A 21531-nucleotide genomic window follows, 5' to 3' on the forward strand; every position below is an offset into this window, starting at 1 on the left:
GCAGTACAACGGGAGATGTTAGCACAAACTACAGTGTTCTTGTGTAAAAGGTGCAAGACAGGTTGACAATGGGGAATTGGTACAGCAGACTCTGGCAAATTGCTACAGCAGAAAATTTAACACGTAACCTGAAGGTGGCCAGGGGCAAGGGTCACGTACTCTGTTTCTACTCGGAATGGTTCTGCTTTATCTAGTACATCAGAAAAGATGACTTGGATATGATGCTTCCACCCGCCTTTCAAAGGCTTTGGGCGAGAGGGTGAAGGTGGAAATAGGGCCTTCTCAGTGGTGGCCCCCAAATTATGGAATGATCAGTTTGACAAGGTGTGCCTGGCGCCAACACTATTATCTTTTTGGCGCCAGGTCAAGACTTTCCTCTTCTCCCAGGCATTTTAGCATGTCTTTAAATTGTTTTAAATTTTTTAAAAAATGTGTTTTCAAATTGTTTTGTTTTAAAATTTGTATATTTGTCTTTATTGTTTTTAATTGCTGTAAACAGCCCAGAGAGCTTTGGCTATGGGACGGTATATAAATGTAATAAATAAATAAATAGTTCTGTTTGCACTTACATTGAGCACAGGACTTTAAAAGACCTGAAAATGTGGTCAAGAGTGGTAAACTGTTTTATACTGGACTTTCGTGGTTTTCTCTGTACTTATAACAGCCTTACAGGAAGGTCAACGAATGGGTGTTCAAATTTGAAATCATTCCAAGATATTGTTTCTTTGTTATGTCTTATTCCGTTGATGTACATTGTTGGGTTTGTACACACTGAAAACAATTAAAAGCTTTTAAAAAAAAGTCTAGGACGGACAGGGTAACTGTTGCCAGCCAAACAAATTGAAATACCAGATGGGAGACTCAGCAAAGCCCTGCTGGTGAAAAAGATGTGCAGTGTAAGGACCGCCTTCCCCAACCTGATGTTGTTGGACTCCAGCTCCCATCATCCTCAGCCAGCATGGCCCAACAGGCAGGGATGAAGGGCCCAACAGCATCTGGAGGGCACCAGGTTGTGGTAGGCTGCTATAAAGAGGTTTCTTTTTGGGAACTGGGAAAACCAGAAGAGGCAGCTGCATGGATCCAAGCCAATGGTCCTTCCTGGTTTCCCAGCATGGAAGCTGCAGACTCTGCTTGCCCTGAATGATACTGACAAGGCTAATTGACGTTCTGCACAGCAGGGCTTATCTTCACCACCACCTGCTTACAACTGCTACCCCAACCGCATGCAAGGGGGTTTCAGCGCTCTCCTAGGACCTCGACGTTGCACCCACCTTGATGACCCGGAATCCGAGGTAGCGCTTATTGAGCATGATAATCTTGTACTCGTCGCTGGCATCGTCCATCACGTGGCGCAGGGCCAGCAGGGCGGGCGTGTTGGTGAGGATGGCACTGCGCCAAGCGGGGTCGCCCTCGTGCGAGATCACCATCTTCTCCTCGTTCGACCTTACGGCATCATACAGCACAGCTGGGTCGTCGTACTCGTCCGGGGAGGTGAAATGGTCCTTGGGAAAGGAGGAGAGGCCACGTTATGTCACAAGGGCTGGGGAAGGGAAGGAAGACTCCTTTTTGCTGGAAAGAAGTGTCAACAGACACTGGGACCCCCTTCCAGGTCCCACCCTGCCTAACCACTTCTACTCTGGGATGACACAGGGAAACGTATACTGTTTTACCACGATTGCCAAGGGGCACTCCGCTTCCAACCGTTCTAGGCCTTGGCAGAAAGGGGCTATAGCTCAGTCATACGGCATCTGCTTGCATGCAGAAAGTTTCAGGTACAAACCCTGGAGAGCCAGTCAGTGTAGGCCAGTGGGTTTCAGGGGTTTTTTTTCCCCCCCCATGGACCAATTGCTAATGGACTTGGCCGACCATTTAATGGTTTTCCTGCCTGTTGCAGCAATTGTAATGTGCTGTGCCAAGTGCTGCATTAATTGCATTTTAATTGCTTCTTTTATTTCTTAATATTGTTTTTTATTGTATTACAATTTGCATTCCATAAAATTCAAACCGTAATGCAATAAAATACGAAAAATAAAACAAACAGTAAAAAATACAATTAAAAATTAATATGAATATTTAATGCAAACATGCCACCTGCTATAGACCATGCTGAGCTAAATGGATCCATGGTCTACTTGGCGTTAGGCAGCTTAATCATAGAATCGTAGAGTTGGAAGGGGCCTGTAAGGCCATCCAGTCCAACCCCCTGCTCAATGCAGGAATCCAAATCAAAGCATTCCCGACAGATGGCTGTCCAGCTGCCTCTTGAAGGCCTCCAGTGTCGGGGAGCCCACTACCTCTCTAGGTCATTGGTTCCATTGTCGTACGGCTCTAACAGTTCCTTCCTTCCTTCCTTCCTTCCATCCATCCATCCATCGAATCATAGAGTTGGAAGGGGCCTATAAGGTCATCGAGTCCAACCCCCTGCTCAATGCAGGAATCCAAATCAAATCATTCCCGACAGATGGCTCTCCAGCTGCCTCTTGAAGGCCTCCAGTGTCGGAGAGCCCACTACCTCTCTAGGTCATTGGTTCCATTGTCGTATGGCTCTAACAGTTAGGAAGTTTTTCCTGATGACCAGTCGAAATCTGGCTTCCTGCAACTGGAGCCCATTATTCCATGTCCTGCACTCTGGGACGATCGAGAAGAGATCCCGGCCCTCCTCTATGTGACAACCTTTCATGTACTTGAAGAGTGGTGTCATATCTCCCCTCAGTCTTCTCTTCTCCAGGCGAAACACGCCCAGTTCTTGCAGTCTCTCCTCAGTCCCCTGATCATCCTTGTTGCCCTCCTCTGAACCTGAAACATGTTCCTGTTTGTTGCAGAGCCTCTGCTTTGCATGCAAAAGGTCCCTGGCCCTGGTTCAATCCCCAGCATCTCTAGGTAAGCCTGGAAAAGACCCCCATCAGAAACCTTGGAGAGGTGCTGCCAGTCAGTGTCAACAATACTGAGTTAGTTGGGCCAACGGTCTGATTCCGCATAAGGCAGCTTCTTAACATTCCTACTTAATGATATTAATTACTATTAATTCCTACTGAATTATAAGGAGTGGCGGGGGAAGGGCACACCTGATGTAGCTTCAGGGACATACGCACTCCGGGCGCCACCACATGATGTAGCAGATCCATGTCGGCAAAGACCCATTCATCGCGGGGTGATGTGATTCGGAAGTCTCCTTTGAACAGCGCGTGCAGGCCATACAGGAAGGGCTCCAGGCTGCAGAGCGGGAGAAGCCACACGGGCGACAGGGTTTAGCACTTGGTCCCGATGATGATTTTTACGATTTTATAAACTGATAGCCCACCTTTTAGAAAATGTCTCACAAGGTGGCATACAAGAACGTTATCAAGGATGCAACAAAACAGAAAACATTCTAAACACACAGGAAAACGGTGCAAGAATATCAGGCCTCCTCTCCCTCAATTGTCACCCGGCTGCTGCCATTCCATCAGGCCGCCCCAGTGGGGGAGATGAGAAGCAGGGTTCATCCCATCCGCTTTGCTGGAAGACCAGCTCCATCAGACACCTCCTGCCCCTGAACTGTTTCTACCACAGCTGGTCATTATGAGAACTTCTGTTCAAGAATTAGTGCCTGAGTTGGCTTTTTTCCTCTTCCCTCCCTGCACCTTTCCCCTTGCGTGTTGTGTTTTTTGGATTGTAAACCTGCAGGCAGAGACTGCCTTGTTTTAATTCAGTGTACATAAGCCACTCTGGGAGCCTTTTTGGCTAAACAGCGGGGTACAAATGCCCTAAATAAAATAAATAATAAATGAATAAGAATACAATACTGGAGAATTTTTGGCTGCCCATGAGCTAAAAGGATACATTTCACATTTTCTTTTCAAGTCTCGCCTTTACCAAGCCAGTGTCCTCCAGATGCGTTAAGACTACAACTCCCATTAGCCTCAGCTATTACTAAAAAAACAGCTGTACTGGCTGGGGCTGATGGGAGTTGTAGTGCAATACATCTGGAGTGTATCAGACTGTTATAAGGCAATCTCACCTGGCTGACATGCTGTGGGAGGCAGTGCCCAAGGCCCGGCGCCCCAGGATGCAGAGCCCAAAGCACAAGGTGACCAGAGGGGAGTTCCACTCCCGGTCCACTGGCTGCAGGGTAGGAAACAAAAGAAAAAGAAGACAAGAGGCATGAGAAGGATAATTGGGGCCCAACCACAGAATATGCAGCGAGTTTGCAGGGCCTCCATGGATGATCTAATGTAGCTGCCCTTGCCTTGCAGGGAAAGGGGTGTAGCTCACATTCTTTTTGGGGCAGCCTTCCAGGGGCCACATGCCAGGGATGAGTGGAGAACAAAGGGAGCAGAGGAATAAATGCACATTTTACCTTGGTATCGTACAGCCTTTCCCAACTAGTGGGCCACCAGGTGTTGCTGGACCACAACTCCCATCAGCCTCAGCCAGCATTGCCAATGGTCAGGAATGATGGGAATTGTGGTCCAACAACCAGAGCTTGGAAAAGTTACTTTTTTGAACTACAACTCCCATCAGCCCAATCCAGTGGCCATGCTTGCTGGGGCTGATGGGAGTTGTAGTTTAAAAAAGTAACTTTTCCAAGCTCTGCCAACAACATCTGGTGGTCCACTAGTTGGGAAAGGCTGGTATAGTAGGTTAGTTTCTTCACACGCTCATCCCCCATCCATCCAAGCAAGAAGCATTATCAGAGTTCAAAGGCACATTCCAGCCAGGCAAAAGCACTTGAGAGTGCAAAGCAGGGCTGCTGAGGGGTGGTCGGGGAGATAGAGAGGCTTGGAGGGCAGCATTTGGCCCCCAAGCCTGAGGTTTCCCACCCTTGTTACCCAAGAAGCCACCCACTCCCCTATGGATCTGCCCAATGGTTAAGATCAGCCTCAGAGGCCCAGCTCTCTGTTCTATACATATGGGAGATCAAGCAGACAGGGCCGAGAGACAGGGACTTCATGGTAGCAGCGCCATGACTCACTCTTGGTGGAGATTCACCAGCCTGCCTTTTTTCCATCTTCTGAGAGATGTTCATTTCTAATCCAGCTAGCTTTTAATCATTTGACCTGATGTTGTTATTTTAATGACGTTTGTACTAGAACTGTTGCCTCTTGACGTTTAAACTACTGCTGTTTTTATTTTCTCATGATGACATTCTATTGTCTGGTTCTATTGAGTCATTTTTTAAAATCTCTTTATGATGTTGAGTGACTGGCATATAGGTGGCCCTGACCCACCTCTCAAGTGTGGTCCATGGGGGCCGGCCAAAATTGGATCTGGCCAAAAGTAGTTTCCCACCCTGGGGATGGGGTCGGGAGACGCTAAGCAGCCCCCACATATCTGGGATTTTTAGGGGGTGGGGAAAGCTTCCAGGAGAAGCAATTGGAGCCCCAGCAGGACACCTCTTCTTTTGACGGGCACCAATTTCTCCCATATGGTACTGTGCCCACCCTCAACCGCCGGTGACCCACCTTCTCCTTGCGGCTAGCACAGTACTGGATCCAGTCGAGGTAGATGTTGCAGAAGGAAGCCAGGGTGATCCCTGCCATGCGATGATCATAGTCCTCATCTATGTTGAGGTTGAAGGTGGGGTCGCTGTCGGCGTAGTGGAGAGAGGTGCAGGGACGCAGGGCCTCCTGGATCCCCTCGTTTCCCAGCCACTCCTCCAGCTTTGGGGAGCAAGTCACGTAGTAGATGATGCTCTGCCAAGGGGAAGGTGGAGGTGGTGAGAGAGGCGTCAGCATGCTGCAAGATTTCCCATGACAGGCTCTCTAAACTTCTGTATTTATTTTATGAATGCATCACTTCCAATGAAACATCCCCAAACGATTAACAATCAAAACAGTATCAAGTCCAATTCTATCCCAAAAGGCTGGGATAAAAATCTCCACTTTGAAAGGTGTGTTGGAAAAGGAAAGTCTTCAAGAGGCCCTGAAAAGGCAGTAGAGGTGGTGCCTGTCTGACATATTAGCGGGAGCGAGTTCCAAAGGGGGGGTGCTGCCACACGAAAGGCCTGATTCCGACATCTTGTGGAAAGGACCTCCTGATGAGATGGTATCTGCAGGGCACCCTCTCCTGCAGAGAACAGGGATTGGTTGGATACATGGGTGAGACCAGGTATCCCGGCCCCAAGCTGTGTACAGCTTGGCATGCCACCAGCACCTTGAATGTAACCCAGCAGCTGATTGGCAGCTAGTGCTTGACAGACACAAGCTTTCACCTCGGCTGCTGTAGAGCAGGGCTGTGGAACCTCAGACACGGGTCCAAATCTGGCCCTCCAGGTTTCTATCTGGCCCTCCAGGTTTCTATCTGGCCCTCCAGGTTTCTATCTGGCCCTTGGGGATTCTCTCGAAGCCATGCCTCCTCCCCAGGTTGCACCCACGCGCTACTCTGGCTCCACACCCGTGCCTCAACTGCTTTTGCCTGTCTTTAGTGTGTCCTTGGAACTGTGATAATGGCTCTTGCTTGCTTACCAGGATGGGAGATAGAGAGACGTGTGCGTGTGTTGTGTAGAAACCTCTTGCTTTGTGTGAGGCTTGCACGCAACCTATTGCAAGGGTCATGCCATGATGCTCCACCCACTTTTTGTCTCTGGCCCCGCCCGCCACTGGCATGTGGGTCTCAGAAGGCAGCCTATGAAGGAGGTTGAGAAAGGTTTTCCACCCCAACTGCGGAGGGTCTGAACAGCTCCCAGGCATTTTCAGGCTGCGCTCCTAAACTCACATACCTGAGAGCGAGTCCTAACTGAGAATTAACGTCTGAGTAGCCACGTACAGGATTGCAGTTCGTTTTTATTTCCCAAGACAACACTAGAACATGGACAAAGTGTGGCTTCTCGCGAGGGAAGGGAGGGAAACGTTTGTTGGAAGCTGAAAGAGGAAGTAATATATATATATAATGTTCGACATTCGAAAGACAAGATAATGAATCTAGCCGGAATTCTCCTTCTCCAATTCCTTGCAAATCATCAACTATATATTTTAAATGGTTCACACGGAGATGACTGGGGAGAATACACTTTCCACTCCTCTCACAGATCAAGTGTAGTGGACTATATAATTATTCCACATAAAAAGGACTGTTCAGGGCATTATTTTATGGTTGCTGACCGAATGGATAGTGACCACTTACCCCTTGAATATTCTTTTAATATAGGAGGGAATGTTCACTTATCAATTCAACCCGAGTTACGCGTAATTCCATCAGCGTCAGCTATATACAAAAGGGCTAATTGGTCCCCACAGTTATTTCAAAAATTCGAACACCTTGTAAAATCTCCACAGATTACTAACCTGACTTCTTTGCTCGACTCTTCAGGATTCTCCCCAGATGGTTTAGTTATTTATGACCAACTAGTTAGTCTGATTACTTTAGAGTTATATGCGTATAGCCCATCTAGACCTTCTTCTCACAGGATCCCAAAGAATAATTGGTTTGATAAGGAATGTAAATTGCGTAAAAAGGAGCTTAAGCTAGTCTACTGTAATTATAGACGGAATAATGAAAGAACCTTACCATCTAATTTTTACAAATTACGGAAAGAGTACAAGAAACTTATAAATAAAAAAAAGCAGGAGGAAATAAGAAAATCCTGGCAAATGCTTGAAGTAGCGCTTGGTACTCGCAATTCCAAACTATTTTGGCAGATTGTTTCTGGTACTTTTTCCAACCAAATTGCTAGCAATAACAACGCTATCACTGCAGAAATATGGGAATCACACTACAGTAAGTTGTTTAATACTACAGAAATGATAAATACTCCATCTATCTTAATAGACCCTAGTGAAACACCAGAATGGGTCTTAGTTGAATCTGAAACGGTTGTCGAAATAGTTGCGAAGCTAAGAAATGGAAAAGCAGCTGGGCCAGACAGGATTGCTCCAGATCTTCTTAAAAGCGGCATTTCCTGGTGGGCACCCAGGCTTGCTACTCTTTTCACAATAATTAACAGTACCGGAAGAATTCCTACCTCTTGGCTTAAGGCTTACATAATTCCAATACATAAGAAAGGACCTAGAGACGATCTAACAACCATCAGTCTACTGTCTGTGGTGGGAAAGGTTTATGCTACCTTTCTGAGCACAATCTTGAAAACATGGGTCAAATCTAATAACACTTTAAACCAAGCACAGATAGGTTTTATATCGGGTCAGTCTGCGGTAGATCATTGTCTACTGCTGTCACAACTAGTAGCCAAATATACTAAACCAAATCGTGGCAAATTGTATGTCGCGTTTATAGACCTAAAAGCAGCATTCGATTCTATTTCTCGCGAACGTCTGTGGAATAAATTAGAATCATATCATATCGAAAAGAGATTACTTCAATTGATAGTAACATTATATCAAAATACCACAATTCAGATTCGATGCTCCCATCAGGGACATCTTACTAGTGAAATTCCATCTACACAGGGCGTGCGACAAGGATGTGTTCTAGCCCCAATGCTGTTTAACCTATATTTGGCGGATCTTCCCACCATTCTGGAGGATACCCAATTTCATGCCCCCAAAATAGGCACTGCAAAGGCCCCAATTTTACTATATGCCGATGACACAGTATTAATATCTCAAACTCGCCTTGGACTCAACAGATTACTTGAGAGATTTAAAATCTATTGTGACGAAAATACTCTAGAGATAAACTACGCAAAGACCAAGGTTATGATATTTTCAAGGAGGAAACATAGACATAACTGGAAGTTGGGTCACACAAAAATCGAACAGGTAAATTCATACAAATACTTGGGAATCTGGTTCCAGGAGTCGGGTCTGTGGAATACGCATATACTTTATTTAAAAGCCAAGGCAAATAAAAAATTAGGAGCTATAATACGATTCTTCTGTACCAACGGAGGAAATGATATCCCGGCTGCTATAAGGCTTATTAAATTTAAAATGATTCCAATGCTGACTTATGGGGCTCCCCTCTGGTTCCCATACTATAAAGGGAAACTGGATGGAACAATACATTCCGCCCTGAGATCTTTATTTGGAGTCCCTGGCTGTTTATCAGGAGCGTCTTTATTGTTGGAAGCCGGGATGAATTCCTTGTCTTGCATATTATGGACACATACTATCTATTTCTGGATCCGCTGTTGTAAAGAGGCCCGGAGATCAACAACTAGATCTAGGGCCTTCTCGGTGGTGGCCCCCGAACTATGGAATGCCCTCCCAGACGAGATACGCCTGGCGCCTTCTCTGTTATCTTTTCGGCGCCAGGTAAAAACTTACCTTTTCGCCCAGGCTTTTTAAATTTTGTAAATTTTTAAATATTTTAATTTAACATTTTAAACTTAATATGATCTTAATTTAAATCTCAATGGCAATTTTATTAATGTTTTATAATTGTACTATATATATATATATTTTTTCCACACTTGCTCATATTTTAATTGTGATTTTATTTGTTGTACACCGCCCTGAGAGCTTTCTGCTATAGGGCGGTCTAGAAATGTAATTAAATAAATAAATAAATAAATAAATAAAGTATTATCTCCTGAATCTTACCTGTCCTGCTTTTTAAAAGACCCTTTCTCAAAAGAAACATGGACAGGGAAGGTAATGGAAAAGTTATCACAGACGGGCCTCCACCCCCCCGAACTTTTAGCGATGGATTTCAATAAGGCCAGGGCGACGGTTAAACTTAGACTTACCGATATTGATAACCAGATCCTACTCAGTTTGACAAAAGGCCCTTGTTGCCCGAGGGCTCTGGGTATTAATATTGTTCCAAATTCAGAAGGGATGAAATACCAATATTGGTTAACGGTCCCCAAATATAGACGGGCTTTCACATTAGCCCGTTTTAATGTGCTACCATCCAATTTTTTATCTGGCAGGTTTAAAAAAATTCCGAGTATGAATAGGTACTGTCTTTGTAATGACTCAGAAATTGAGACTATTTCTCATGTTTTATTTTCCTGTAAACTATATAACAAAATCAGAAAAGATCTTCTCCGCCCAATTCTGTCAAAATCTCCTGGAAGATCCAATGACGCATTATTAATAACCCTTTTACAGGGTTACAATGAAAACATCACCCTAACTGTGGCCAAATTTATAAACTTGGCCATTCAGCAAAGGAAGAAATTAGGCTGTCTTTAATACAGAGGACCAAATATGAACACAGATGTTCTGGAGTTGGGCCTATAGAGACAAACAGACTAACCTAGTTCCGTTATTGTATTGTTATTGTCATCCTTACACTATATACAAGTAAGTTTTATATTCCTTGATATATTGTATTTTAATATTTTAATATTTTATGTTCGCATCCATGTATATATGTTATTCATTGGCTTAAAGGTCTGTTGACTTCAGAATAAACAATCAATCAAGTAACTTTCCCAAGGAAAGGAAAGTTGCGGTGCCGTTTTCAGGAAAGATCTGGAGGCAGAAGCTCCGGGAAGCTGCATGAAAAAAGAGGGGCCCGTGGAATGTAGAAGTTAAAAAGGGGGGAAAGGTAAGCCATACACAGAGGCGAGGTTTGGGATGATCGGATCTCGGCTTAAGCCGAGATAGGCACAAGGTTCATTCCCGAGACCCTTGGACAGTCGTCCAAAGGCAGCCTAGAGCCCCATCTCTGCGATGGCTTGTCTGGCCCCTCCAAGAATGCCTCCAACCACATATCGAGCTCTACCTTGATCCCCCATTCTCCCCCAGTCCTTGGGAGTGAAGGCAAGAGGACCCAACGGGAGCCCCAGAGTGGCTGGAGGAATTCCTGTTTGGCTGCCAGAAGGCTCTCATCGCTCGGGACGAGGGAAACGGCTGACCCAGCAGAGACGCAGGAAGAGGAGCGGCTGCAGGGAGCGTACAGATCTTTCCCTCTCCTCTGGACCCTTCATGGGTTAACGCCACCTTTTGGAGCTCCTTTGCCCCCTGCATCTCTCTGGCTCCAGTTCCACACCAGGTGCTGGTCGCGAGGCGGATGGTTAACTGAGGCTTCATTCCCGGCTTCTTGGCAAAAAGCAAAGCGGCTGCATGAAGCTCAGGCCTGCCTTGGCTTGCTGAGCTGAGCTTGACCGTCCAAAGGCAACCAGAGAAGAGGACTCCTAACATCAACCTCGCCTACCCTTTGGAATTACGCACCCTTTTCAGCGCCTACTGAAGTCCTTCCTTTTTTCCAACAAGCTTTTTAAACGGAGACCTTTTCCCAGTCTGATTTGTATTGGAACTGTTTTTAGATGTTTTCATTGTTTTACCGATGGTGCGTTTGCCGCTCTGGGCTCCTTCCTTTGGGAGGAAGGAGGCGATATAAATTAAACAAACTACTATCATTTTACATCCTGCATCCGCCTACAAGTCAGGACATGAATTCAAATACATTTGTTTGATATGTCAGTTGAGTTCAATCTCCACTTAACCTTCCTCACAGAGTTATTATGAAGAGAAAAGGGGGGGGATATACTCTGCCCTGAGCGTACCCTACCTCACAGGGTTGTTGTGAGGAGAAAGAGAAGGGAACCATACACTCCACCCTGAACGTAACCTACCTCATAGGGTTGTTGTGAGGAGAAAGAGAAGGGAACCATACACTCCACCCTGAACGTAACCTACCTCATAGGGTTGTTGTGAGGAGAAAGAGAAGGGAACCATACACTCCACCCTGAACGTAACCTACCTCATAGGGTTGTTGTGAGGAGAAAGAGAAGGGAACCATACACTCCACCCTGAATGTAACCTACCTCATAGGGTTGTTGTGAGGAGAAAGAGAAGGGAACCATACACTCCACCCTGAACGTACCCTACCTCATAGGGTTGTTGTGAGGAGAAAGGGGAGAAACCACACACCCCACCCTGAGCATCTCTGGGAAGAGGACGGATACAAATGGAATAAAAACCAGACACCACCACCCCAGCAACGAGGCTCACCTTGACATAGTAAGTGATGAGAATCTTGCGCAGATCGAAAACCTGGAGCATGGAAGCGGCGTTGTTGTCGCTGATGCTGTAGCCCTCCAGGATGTACTTGGTGGCAGCCACTTCCCAAGCCAGCCAGCGCTGCCCAAAGGCGGCGTTGAAGCTGAGCATGCGAGGCAGGTGGCCTGGCTCACAGCAGCAGCAACCCTCATCCTCCTCCACCCCCTCCGTGATGGCTTCCACCTCTCGTTGCTGGCAGTAGGTACCTGGAAGAGGGCAGCCCGTTCGTCAAGAGAGGATGGGGGGGGGAAGAGGAGGAGCTAGCTTTTTTCTTTCGGCCCGAGGGCCACATTCGTCTGCCAGGGGCCGCATGCCAGCGGGGGATCTGACCTCACAACGCATTCACTTGTGTGTGCACACACAGGCATCGGTCCGTGCGGATCGGCTGGGGGTGGAGTAAGTGCCCCCCTCCCTGCTCATCAACGATAAATCTGATGGCCAGGGAGGGGCAACCTGCTGGGCAGAGAGATTTAAGCCTCCCTGCCCACACGAGCACTGTCTCCATTTTATTTTTATTTTTCTCACCAACGCCAAAACTGATGGCGGTCTTGGGAAGCCGGATTCCATCCCTGTGCTGAGGTGTTAGTCACCCTCAGGCCTGCAGGCTGGATTCAATGTCACAGTTCAGTGACTTTGCATAGAGAAGTTCCCAGGTTCGATCTCTGACCCCTCCAGTTAAAAAGAACTGGGAAGGGATGATGGAGAAGACCCTTCTCTGCTGGTGACCCGGTAGCCAGTTACAGTAAGCGACGCCTGAAGGTGAACTGGGTAAGTAGCCTGACTCTGTATAAAGAAGCTTCCTATGTGCCTATCATGTCCTATGACCAGAAGAATATACTGCTTATGGTAATGGGGTCATAAAGCATAGGCTTTGCATGCAGAAAGTCCCAGGCAGAGCTAGGGAAAACCATTATCAAAGACCTTGGAGGGTCAGCGTAGACCATAGAATCACAGAACAGAAGCGTTAGAAGGGGCCTATATAGCCATTGAGTCCAACCCCCAGCTCAATGCAGGAATCCAAGTTAAAGCATACTCGCCAGGTGGCTGTCCAGCTGCCTCTTGAAGGCCTCCAGTGTTGGAGAGCCCACCACCTCCCTAGGACGCTGGCTTCATGGTTATACCACTCTAACAGTTAGGAAGTTTTTCCTGATGCTGAGCTGAAATCTGGCTTCCTGCAACTTGAGCCCATTATTCTGTGTCCTGCACTCTGGGACAACCGAGAAGAGATCCTGGACCTCCTCTATGTGACAACCTTTCATGTACTTGAAGAGTGCTGTCATGTCTCCCTCTCAGTCTTCTCTTTCTCAAGACCAGGGGCAACCAGCAGGGCACCCTCCAGATGGTCTTGGGATTCCAACTCCCATCAGCCCCAGCCAGCGCAGCCAACAGTCAGGGATAAACCAACAGCATCTGCTGTAGGCCACACTGAGCTAGATGGTCCAACAGTCTGTTCAGGCATAAGGTGGCTTCCTATGCCTATGCGCATTCATAAGGCCAGGAGCAATCGGTGGCCCAGGAAGTTGCAGCCGTGCCCCCCTTTCGCTACCTTGGCCTTCCCCCATAACTGTAGCCTCCTTGCTGACACCCTCCCAACTCACCGCGGAACTCGAGGCCCCGCAGCTGGAAGGTCACCAAGCCGTTGCCGATCTCGATGAGGTGCACCAAGGCATTCAGGTAGTCCGAGGCCAGGATGAAACAATCCCCTGTGGTGTAGTTGCCCCACCGCCCCAGCAGCAGGTCCCCGCAGAGGGTGTGCTGCAGGGAGCGCGTCAGGTGCTCATAGAAGATGGAGTTCAGGTTGTTGTCGTCAGCGCCTGCAAACGAGGGACCGTGCACACAAATGAAACATTGGGGGAGAGAGGAGTGGCAGCATCTCGGGCAGGGAAAGGGAACCTGGTGCCCTTTGGGTGACGTTGGACTCCAACTCCCATCAGGCCCAGCCACTGACATCCGGAGGGCCACAGGTCCTCCAGCCCGGTCTAAGGCTCTCTCTGTGAGAATACAGCTCAGCTTCTGCTGCCGTTCAGGCTGTATCCTGGCTCACCATCCCGAAGCATGATGACAAAGGCTCTTACTTTCAAGTGCCTTCCATCAGCTTCAGCTGGTGGCCAAGCCGTGATCCTATCTGGACAGGGATAACCTGGTTTCTGTTGTCTACGCTCTGGTAACCTCTAAGTTAGACTACTGCAATGTGTTATACATGGGGCTGCCTTTGAAGACAGTTCGGGAACTGCAGCTGGTGCTGAATTCAGCAGCCAGAATGTTCACTGGGACAAGACCGTTTGAGTATATAACACCAATTCTGGCACAACTGCACTGGCTGCCAATCAGTTTCTAGGCTCAATTCAAAGTGCTGGTTTTGACCTATAAAGCCTTATACGGCTGAGGACCACCTCTCCCTACATGTACCAACCCAGACCCTTCACTTGGCATTGGAGGCCCTTTTTCATGTGCCCCCTCTGAAGGGGGTGCGGAGAGTGGCAACACGAGAACAGGCCTTCCCAATGGTGGCCCCTCCCCAAGGAGATATATCCAACAGGCTGTCTTAAAACAAATTCCAGATTTTAAAACAAGGTTGAATGGCGCCATCATTATTTTTAGGCACCAGGCATAAACATTCCTCTTCTCCCAGGCATTTGGTTCTTAACTTTGGAAGGCTTTTGGAGGGCTTCTGTTGTGTAGCCTTCCTAAGAAGGGTTGCTCCACTGCCTTATATACCTTTTTTAAAAAAAAACTATATATATTACTTTTACTTTTTATTAACTGTAAGTTGCTTTGAGTGCACATATTTGTGTAGAAAAGCAACAAATTTAATAAATAATAAAAAATAATAATAAGTAAGAGAGCTTTATTCAAGAGCGCTCAGTACAGGTTCAGGGGCAGGCTCGAGTTACAGGGGTCACAATACAAGAGTCTATGGCTGTGCGCACACCACACATTTAAAGCATGTTATTTGCCCCAAAGAATCCTGGGAACTGTAGTTTACCCCTAATGCAGCTACAATTACCAGCACCTTTAACAACCTCCCGTCGTTAAGCTCACTCGCACAGCTTTCAGCCCATACAAGAAGACTATTGCTTGCAGGCAGGCAGGCACTTCTGTGAGGGGGCTGCAACTGCTTGCGTCTAATTAACTGCACTGCAGGTTTGTTGAAAGGACTGCAACAAGACAATGGGTCTAAAAGGCCCCGGAACACTCTTAAAGCACTAGATAAGAGTAAGCATTATCATCACCATCATTTGGGATTCAGAAGGGCTTCCCCCCAGACAGGCAGGCTAGTGATTATGGTTGCAGGAGGGGGAAGAGAGGTCTGCCTTTGCCTGTGATGCAGGATTACTGCTTGCTTCCACGCAGCGCATTGTTTAACTGTGGGATTCGCTCCCATGAGAGGCAGTGATGGCCACCAACTTGCATGGCTTTTAGAGGAGGAGAAGGCTATCAATGGCTACTAGCCATGATGGCTATGCTCTGACTCCCTGGTCAGAGGCAGTATGCTTCCGAATATCAGTTGCTAGAAACCGCAGGAGTGGAGAGTGCTGGTGGCCTTCCCATGGGCATGTGGTTGGCCACTGTGAGAACAGGACGCTAGACTGGATGGACCACTGGCCTGATCCAGCAGGCTGTTGTTTTTTTTGCTCAAGGGATTTATTTATGAAATTTATATTCCACCCTTCCTCCCCAAATGGAGCCTAGGGTGGCAAACAACAGGACAAGTGATGTAAAAACATCTTAAACACAATCTTAAAACAAAAAAAATAGCTCCTGCTTTGCACACAGGTGGTCCCAGAAAGAATCCTTTGCATCCCCATGTAAAAGAATCAGCTCACGGGAATGATATTTCTCTGTTCAAGTCCATGAAGAGCCGCGGCCGGTCAGTGTGATCAGGCTGATGGACAACCAGACTGACCCGGTGCAGGACAGGATCTTACGTTGCTTGGGACTATAGCTCGGAGGTAAAGCACCCGTTTTGCGTGCAAAGGACCCCACGTTCAGTCGCTGGAAGCTCCATTTGGAATGATCTCACGCAGTGGGAGTGGGCAAGGCCCCTCCAAGACCCTGAAGAGCCGCTGCCAGCCAGTCAACAATACTGGCCTAGATGGACAATTAGCCTCACCTGATATATGGCAGCTTCCTACCTAGCATGGGTGGTATTCAGTGCTAGTTCTACTCAGAGTAGGCCCAGTGAAGTTAACAGGCAAGACTAACTTTCTCTTCTCTGAGGCATTTTAATCTTAGTTAAATGTTTGTAACTTGGTTTTAGATTGTGTAGTTTTTATATGCTTGTTGTATCAGATTCTGTAATTTTACTGTATTTTATGTTAACCGCCCAGAGAGCTATTGCTAGTCGGGCGGTATATAAGTTTAAGAAATAAATATAAATAAATAACTTAAGTCCATTATTTTCAATGGGCCTACTCTAAGTAAGATTTAGTTGAATATAACCCCTTACGATGATCTTGAAGCATCCATACTCCAAGGCCATTTAAGCAGTGGACTGGCTCCTCCCTTGACTGCGGCACTCTCTGGCCGAGGTGGCATATGTTTGTAAGCGGAGGCACAGAGAGCTGGCATGTAGGGCGGGTTCTGCTCTTGGGGAAAGAAGTTGGAGCAAATGGCCTATGCCCATGTCCCTCCCCCCCCCCGGTTGCCAAACACAAACTCTCTCGTGTGGGGGCACCACCTGGAAACGTACCTGGGTTGCGGTCAAGCTGTGTGGCCAGCCGGGTGTTGGAATGGTCCACCCTCTTGGTGCTGAGAAGGAAAGAGACAGATAAGAAGGATGCAGTCAAACTGGAACAGGTTCAGAGGAGGGCAACAAGGATGATCAGGGGACTGGAAACAAAGTCCTGTGAGGAGAGACTGAAAGAACTGGGCATGTTCAGCCTGGAGAAGACTGAGGGGGGATATGATAGCACTCTTCAAGTACATGAAAGGTTGCCACACAGAGGAGGACCAGGATCGCTTCTCGATCGTCCCAGAGTGCAAGACATGGAATAATGGGCTCAAGTTGCAGGAAGCCAGATTTCAACTGGACATCAGGAAAAACTCCCTAACTGTTAGAGCCATACGACAATGGAACAAATTACCTAGAGGGGTAGTAGGCTCTCTGACACTGGAGGCATTCAAGAGGCAGCTGGACAGCCACCTGTCAGGGATGCTTTAAGCTGGATTCCTGCACTGAGCAGGGGGCTGGACTTGATGGCCTTATAGGCCCTTTCCAACTCTACTCTTCTATGATTCTATGAAGACGAGGGGTGAGCAACCTGTGGCCCTCGGTCTAATTTTGTTCAGCCCTCGGACTGGCTTCAAAAGCCCTTGGTAGCCAATCAGTTCAGACCCCTGTTGAGAGAGATCTATCCTCCCCACGGCAACCCCCTGGGCAGGCAAGGAGAGGATGAGAGAAAAAGAAGGGGGTGGCAGATCCAGTCCCACCCACCACCAGCATGCGGCCCCAACAGATTGCCCACTCTTGGATGAGACCTCCTGACACATGGAGGGAGGGGAAGAGGAAACACCCTGCGACCACATGAGGAAGGGCCGCGGCATCCGCTTTGCATGCAAATGGCTCCAGGTTCAGTCCCCAGGGGCATCTTCAGGTGGGCTGGGAGCGTCTCCTGCCTGAAATGCTGGGCAGCCGCTGCCTGTCAGTGCAGACAGTGCTGGGCTAGACAGGCCAATGGTCTGACTCCGTCTAAGGCAGCCGACACGTTCCTGTTGGAGAACGATCCCTCCAGGCCAGAAGCAGCCTCTGAGGGCAAGGGAGGCTTGGCTCCTCCCTGTAAGAGACTCCTCACTCACTTGTAGTCGCGCTCCCAAAACTTGACAGGGCGAGCGTAGGACATGATGAAGACGGCACTGCCCAGCAGCGGGTTGAGAGGAGTGGAGAAGAGAGCAGAAAGAACTGCCTGGACAAACAGCATGGCTGAGTCTGGGCAAGCAGGCAAGCTTTGGTCAAGGAAACACCAGCATCAAGTTTAAAAAGGCCAACCAAACACACGTCAGACAGGGAAGAACGGCCAGGCTGGGCTGCTGCCACTGCAGGTCAAATGTATTACATCGGCCCTGCACCCTGAGCGTTGTAAATTAGTTCATCCACCCGCTCCATCGCCATCGTCCACCAAATAGGTGTGCTGCAGTGGTTAGAATGTTTGACGGTGACGTGGGAGACCAAGATTCAAACTGCCACTCAGCCATGAAGCTCAGTGGGTGACCTTGGGCTAGTCACCATCTCTCCACCTAACCTACCTCACAGGGTTGCTGTGAGGATAAAACGGGCAGGGGGAGAACCATGCATGCCACCTTGAGCGCCAAGGTGGGATACAAAAGGTAATAAATATTTATTTTATTTCATTATTTTATAACCCACCTTTCCTCTCAGGAACTCAAGGTGGCGTACAAACATGGTTTCCCCCCTCCTGATTTTATCCTCACAACAACCCTGTGAGGTAGGTCAGGCTGAGAGACAGCATCTGGCCCCAAGGTCATCCAGCAATTACTCCAGCATGAACTGAATCCTCCTTGAAACAACTTAGACCACATTCACACCATTACACAGTAGGGCCCCGCTTTACGGCGTTCCGTTTTCCCACGTTCCGCTGATGTGGCGGCCTTCAATTAGGGGAAATTCCCCGTTTGAAAGCTGATTTTGTGATTTTGCGGCATTTTGGCATCATTTTTGTGCGACACGACCCATTATAGTCAATGGGTTCCGCTTTACGGCGGGGGCCTCGTCCCTAACCCGCCGAATAAGCGGGGCCCTACTGTATAATCCACTGTTATTTCACTTTAAACAGTCATGACTTTTCCCCAAAGAATCCTGGGAAATGTCGCTTGTGAAGGGTGCTGAGAGTTGTTAGGAGACCCCTGTTCCCCTCACAGAGCTACAATTCCCAGAGTTCTTTGGGAAGAGCGACTGTTAAACCACTCTGGGAATTCATCGTGCAGGCCAAAAAGCCTGTCCATGGACTGACAATGGTTCACAAGCTTCATTCAAATGGTCTGCATCATGTCCGCATTCAATATTTATATTGATTTTAATTGCATTTTATTACTTATTTTGTTTCTTGTATTGCATTTTATTGTATTAACAATTTTTCATTTAAATTTTTTAGTCACTTTCCTCGCAACCCAAAGTCAGTTGTAACCACAATAAAACACTAAACCCAATTGTAACAAACCAATTTAAAAAACCCTAAACAGACGTCAGCACAGATAAAAGACAGGACTTACAAAACCTGCCATGCTAGACGAAGCCTTAGACACCCGAAGCCCTTTAAATTAAGAGCCGTATTATTATAATTATAGTAATTACCTAAATTGTAATGCAATAAAATGCAATGTAACAAATAACAAGAAGGAATAAAAATACAATTAAAAATCATACATGCAACTAAGAGAGAATGTCCCAGAGAAAATAGTGGGAAAAGTGGCAGGGGATATCGAGGGTCTGTTGGCCAAGAAAGTCCAGGCGTTAAAGAGACTGGCTGAAGGAGCAGAAAAGTTTCAGAAAGCCCATCGTTGGCAAGACAACATCAAGGAAGCAATGTCCATTATGAAGCAACCAATCACTCTCGTCAGCTTCAAGTTTCTAAAGGAAAGTTCTGGAAGACCTAAGGGCTGGAGTCAGGGATCGGCGACGTTGGGCACATGCTAAGATCTACAACCCAGCTGCCAATTCTTGATGTCTCCTGATGTTGTTCCTCCTCCTTCCTGTCTCTGCATCTTCATTGGACACCCCCACCACCAGAATGGACCCCTCCCTGTAAGCGGTTTAAAATTTAAATGTACTGCCTTTAAGTCGATTCCGACTTATGGTGACCCTACGAACAGGGTTTTCATGAGGCTGAGAGGCAGTGACTGGCCCAAGGTGAACCAGTGAGCTTTGTGGCTGTGTGGGGATTCGAACCCTGGTCTCCCAGATCATAACCACTACACCACACTGGCTCTTCGTAAGTGGTTTACAGTCATTTAAAAATACAATGCAAGACAGCTAGCAGGATATATATACATATATTGAATTCCTGATCTGCATTATTAGATGTGATAATGCTTTTTATGTAATAGTCATGTGAATTTTTAGATACATTTTATAATTGTTAGTTTTGTTTTGGTTTCTATATCATTCGCTTTGTTTTCATTTTATGCACATTGCTTAGAGATTATCGCTCAATTATGTTGCTTAAAATGTGGATTATTGCTTTGCTTATTATTACCAGCTGTATTGGTAGAATTTACATATGGATTTTTGTTGAAATGTAAAACACTTTGAGATTTTTTTGAAATATAGTGGTACACCAGTTAAATAAATAAATAAATAAAATCTAGCACAGCGCATTACAATTGCTACAGTGCATTACAATTGCTACAACAGGCAGGGGGGGAAATCACAAAATGGTCCACCAAGACCATCAGCAATTTTCAGGTGGTCCATGAGGAAAGAAAGCTTGGGAACTGCTGCTCAGCGCCATTCATTATTTGTAAGCCACTTAGAAGTATTCTGACAAGTAAACTTCGTTAAACACGTGAAATAAAACCTCTTTGGGAGAAACTCTTGCCGTGTTGTCCTCCCCACGGTTGCTGCAACGGTAAAAGGATACGAGGCACAGCAAATGGCTGGGCGAAGGCATGGAAAGCCGAGCCCCACGTAATCTGCCAGGGGGCGATGTAGGTGAGCACGAACCGGAGCTTGTATAAGAGGTCCCACAGCTGGAGGAAGGAATGGGGTGCAGGAGAGGAAGAAGGAGGAAAGAAGAGACAGAGAAGTCACACTCAGACCTTCCAGTCCAGCCGCACAGACCTGCAGACTGGAGGGAGCAAAGCTGCCCCACTCCGGAGACCTGGATGGCCAAGGGGCAGAACCCTGCAGTCACCCCTGAATTTGAGAAAGGAAAAACTGCCAGGCACGGGGGTCCTGGGTCACCTTTCCTGTTCTACGTGGGCTGGCTCACAATCCAGGGGGCTTGTTAGGCCCCACCTCTCCTGACAAACATCTGACTTCTTCCCCTCCCCTTTGACCAGCATCAGACATTAGCTCACCAAAGACAGCATTGTACACCGCTGTCAAAACTTATTTATTTTATTTATTCATTATTTGATTTATACCCCGCCCTTCCTTCCAGCAGGAGCCCAGGGCGGCAAACAGAAACCCTAAAAACACTTTAAAACATCATAAAAAGACCTTAAAATACATTAAAACAAAACGACGTTAAAAACATTTTAAAAAAACCTTTAAAAACGTCTTTTTAAAAAAGGGTTAAAAATATTAAAAGACATATTAAGAGCAATTTTCTTCCTGCCTTCTTCCTTCGGTGGTTTGTTTAAACGGCTCGTTATGCAACCCGGGGATTGGCTCTTTACTGTCTCAGAAGCCCTTCCAGATTGGAGGTTGCAATTATTATGTAGTTCTCTTGGTAGGGTATCCAGGACTTGTAGGGTCCGTCCTCAATCCTTCTGAAAAGTAGCGTTTCATTCATTCATTCACTTAATGCACTCTCATTTTTTTCCTGATACTGTTATTATGCTGTTTATATATATGCTGTATCTATGTATCTGCAAATAAACAGTCCAATGTTTTTTAAAACAGCAGCAGTAGCCTTCTACTCTTCTGTGGAGGGGGGTTGGTTAAGGACCCCCACAG

The 21531-nt window shown here is 47.0% G+C and overlaps 1 protein-coding gene across 4 annotated transcripts in view; it reads right to left on the reverse strand.

Moving 5' to 3' along the window:
- The window catches only part of PCNX3 (pecanex 3), a 75293-nt gene that overhangs the window by 10511 nt on the left and 43251 nt on the right, over positions 1 to 21531 (reverse strand). For all 4 annotated transcript variants that reach the window (XM_061606648.1, XM_061606649.1, XM_061606652.1 and 1 more), the window contains exons 23-31: positions 20492 to 20600; positions 17694 to 17823; positions 16588 to 16646; positions 13493 to 13708; positions 11847 to 12100; positions 5445 to 5675; positions 4001 to 4104; positions 3066 to 3213; positions 1272 to 1502 (exon numbers count right to left, since the gene is read on the reverse strand). In XM_061606648.1, coding sequence (XP_061462632.1) covers positions 1272 to 1502; positions 3066 to 3213; positions 4001 to 4104; positions 5445 to 5675; positions 11847 to 12100; positions 13493 to 13708; positions 16588 to 16646; positions 17694 to 17823; positions 20492 to 20600 — 1482 coding nt within the window. The remainder of the gene's footprint in view (positions 1 to 1271; positions 1503 to 3065; positions 3214 to 4000; positions 4105 to 5444; positions 5676 to 11846; positions 12101 to 13492; positions 13709 to 16587; positions 16647 to 17693; positions 17824 to 20491; positions 20601 to 21531) is intronic.

Source organism: Rhineura floridana, chromosome 22 (genome assembly GCF_030035675.1).
Source record: "Rhineura floridana isolate rRhiFlo1 chromosome 22, rRhiFlo1.hap2, whole genome shotgun sequence".
Classification (NCBI taxonomy): Eukaryota; Metazoa; Chordata; class Lepidosauria; order Squamata; family Rhineuridae; genus Rhineura; species Rhineura floridana.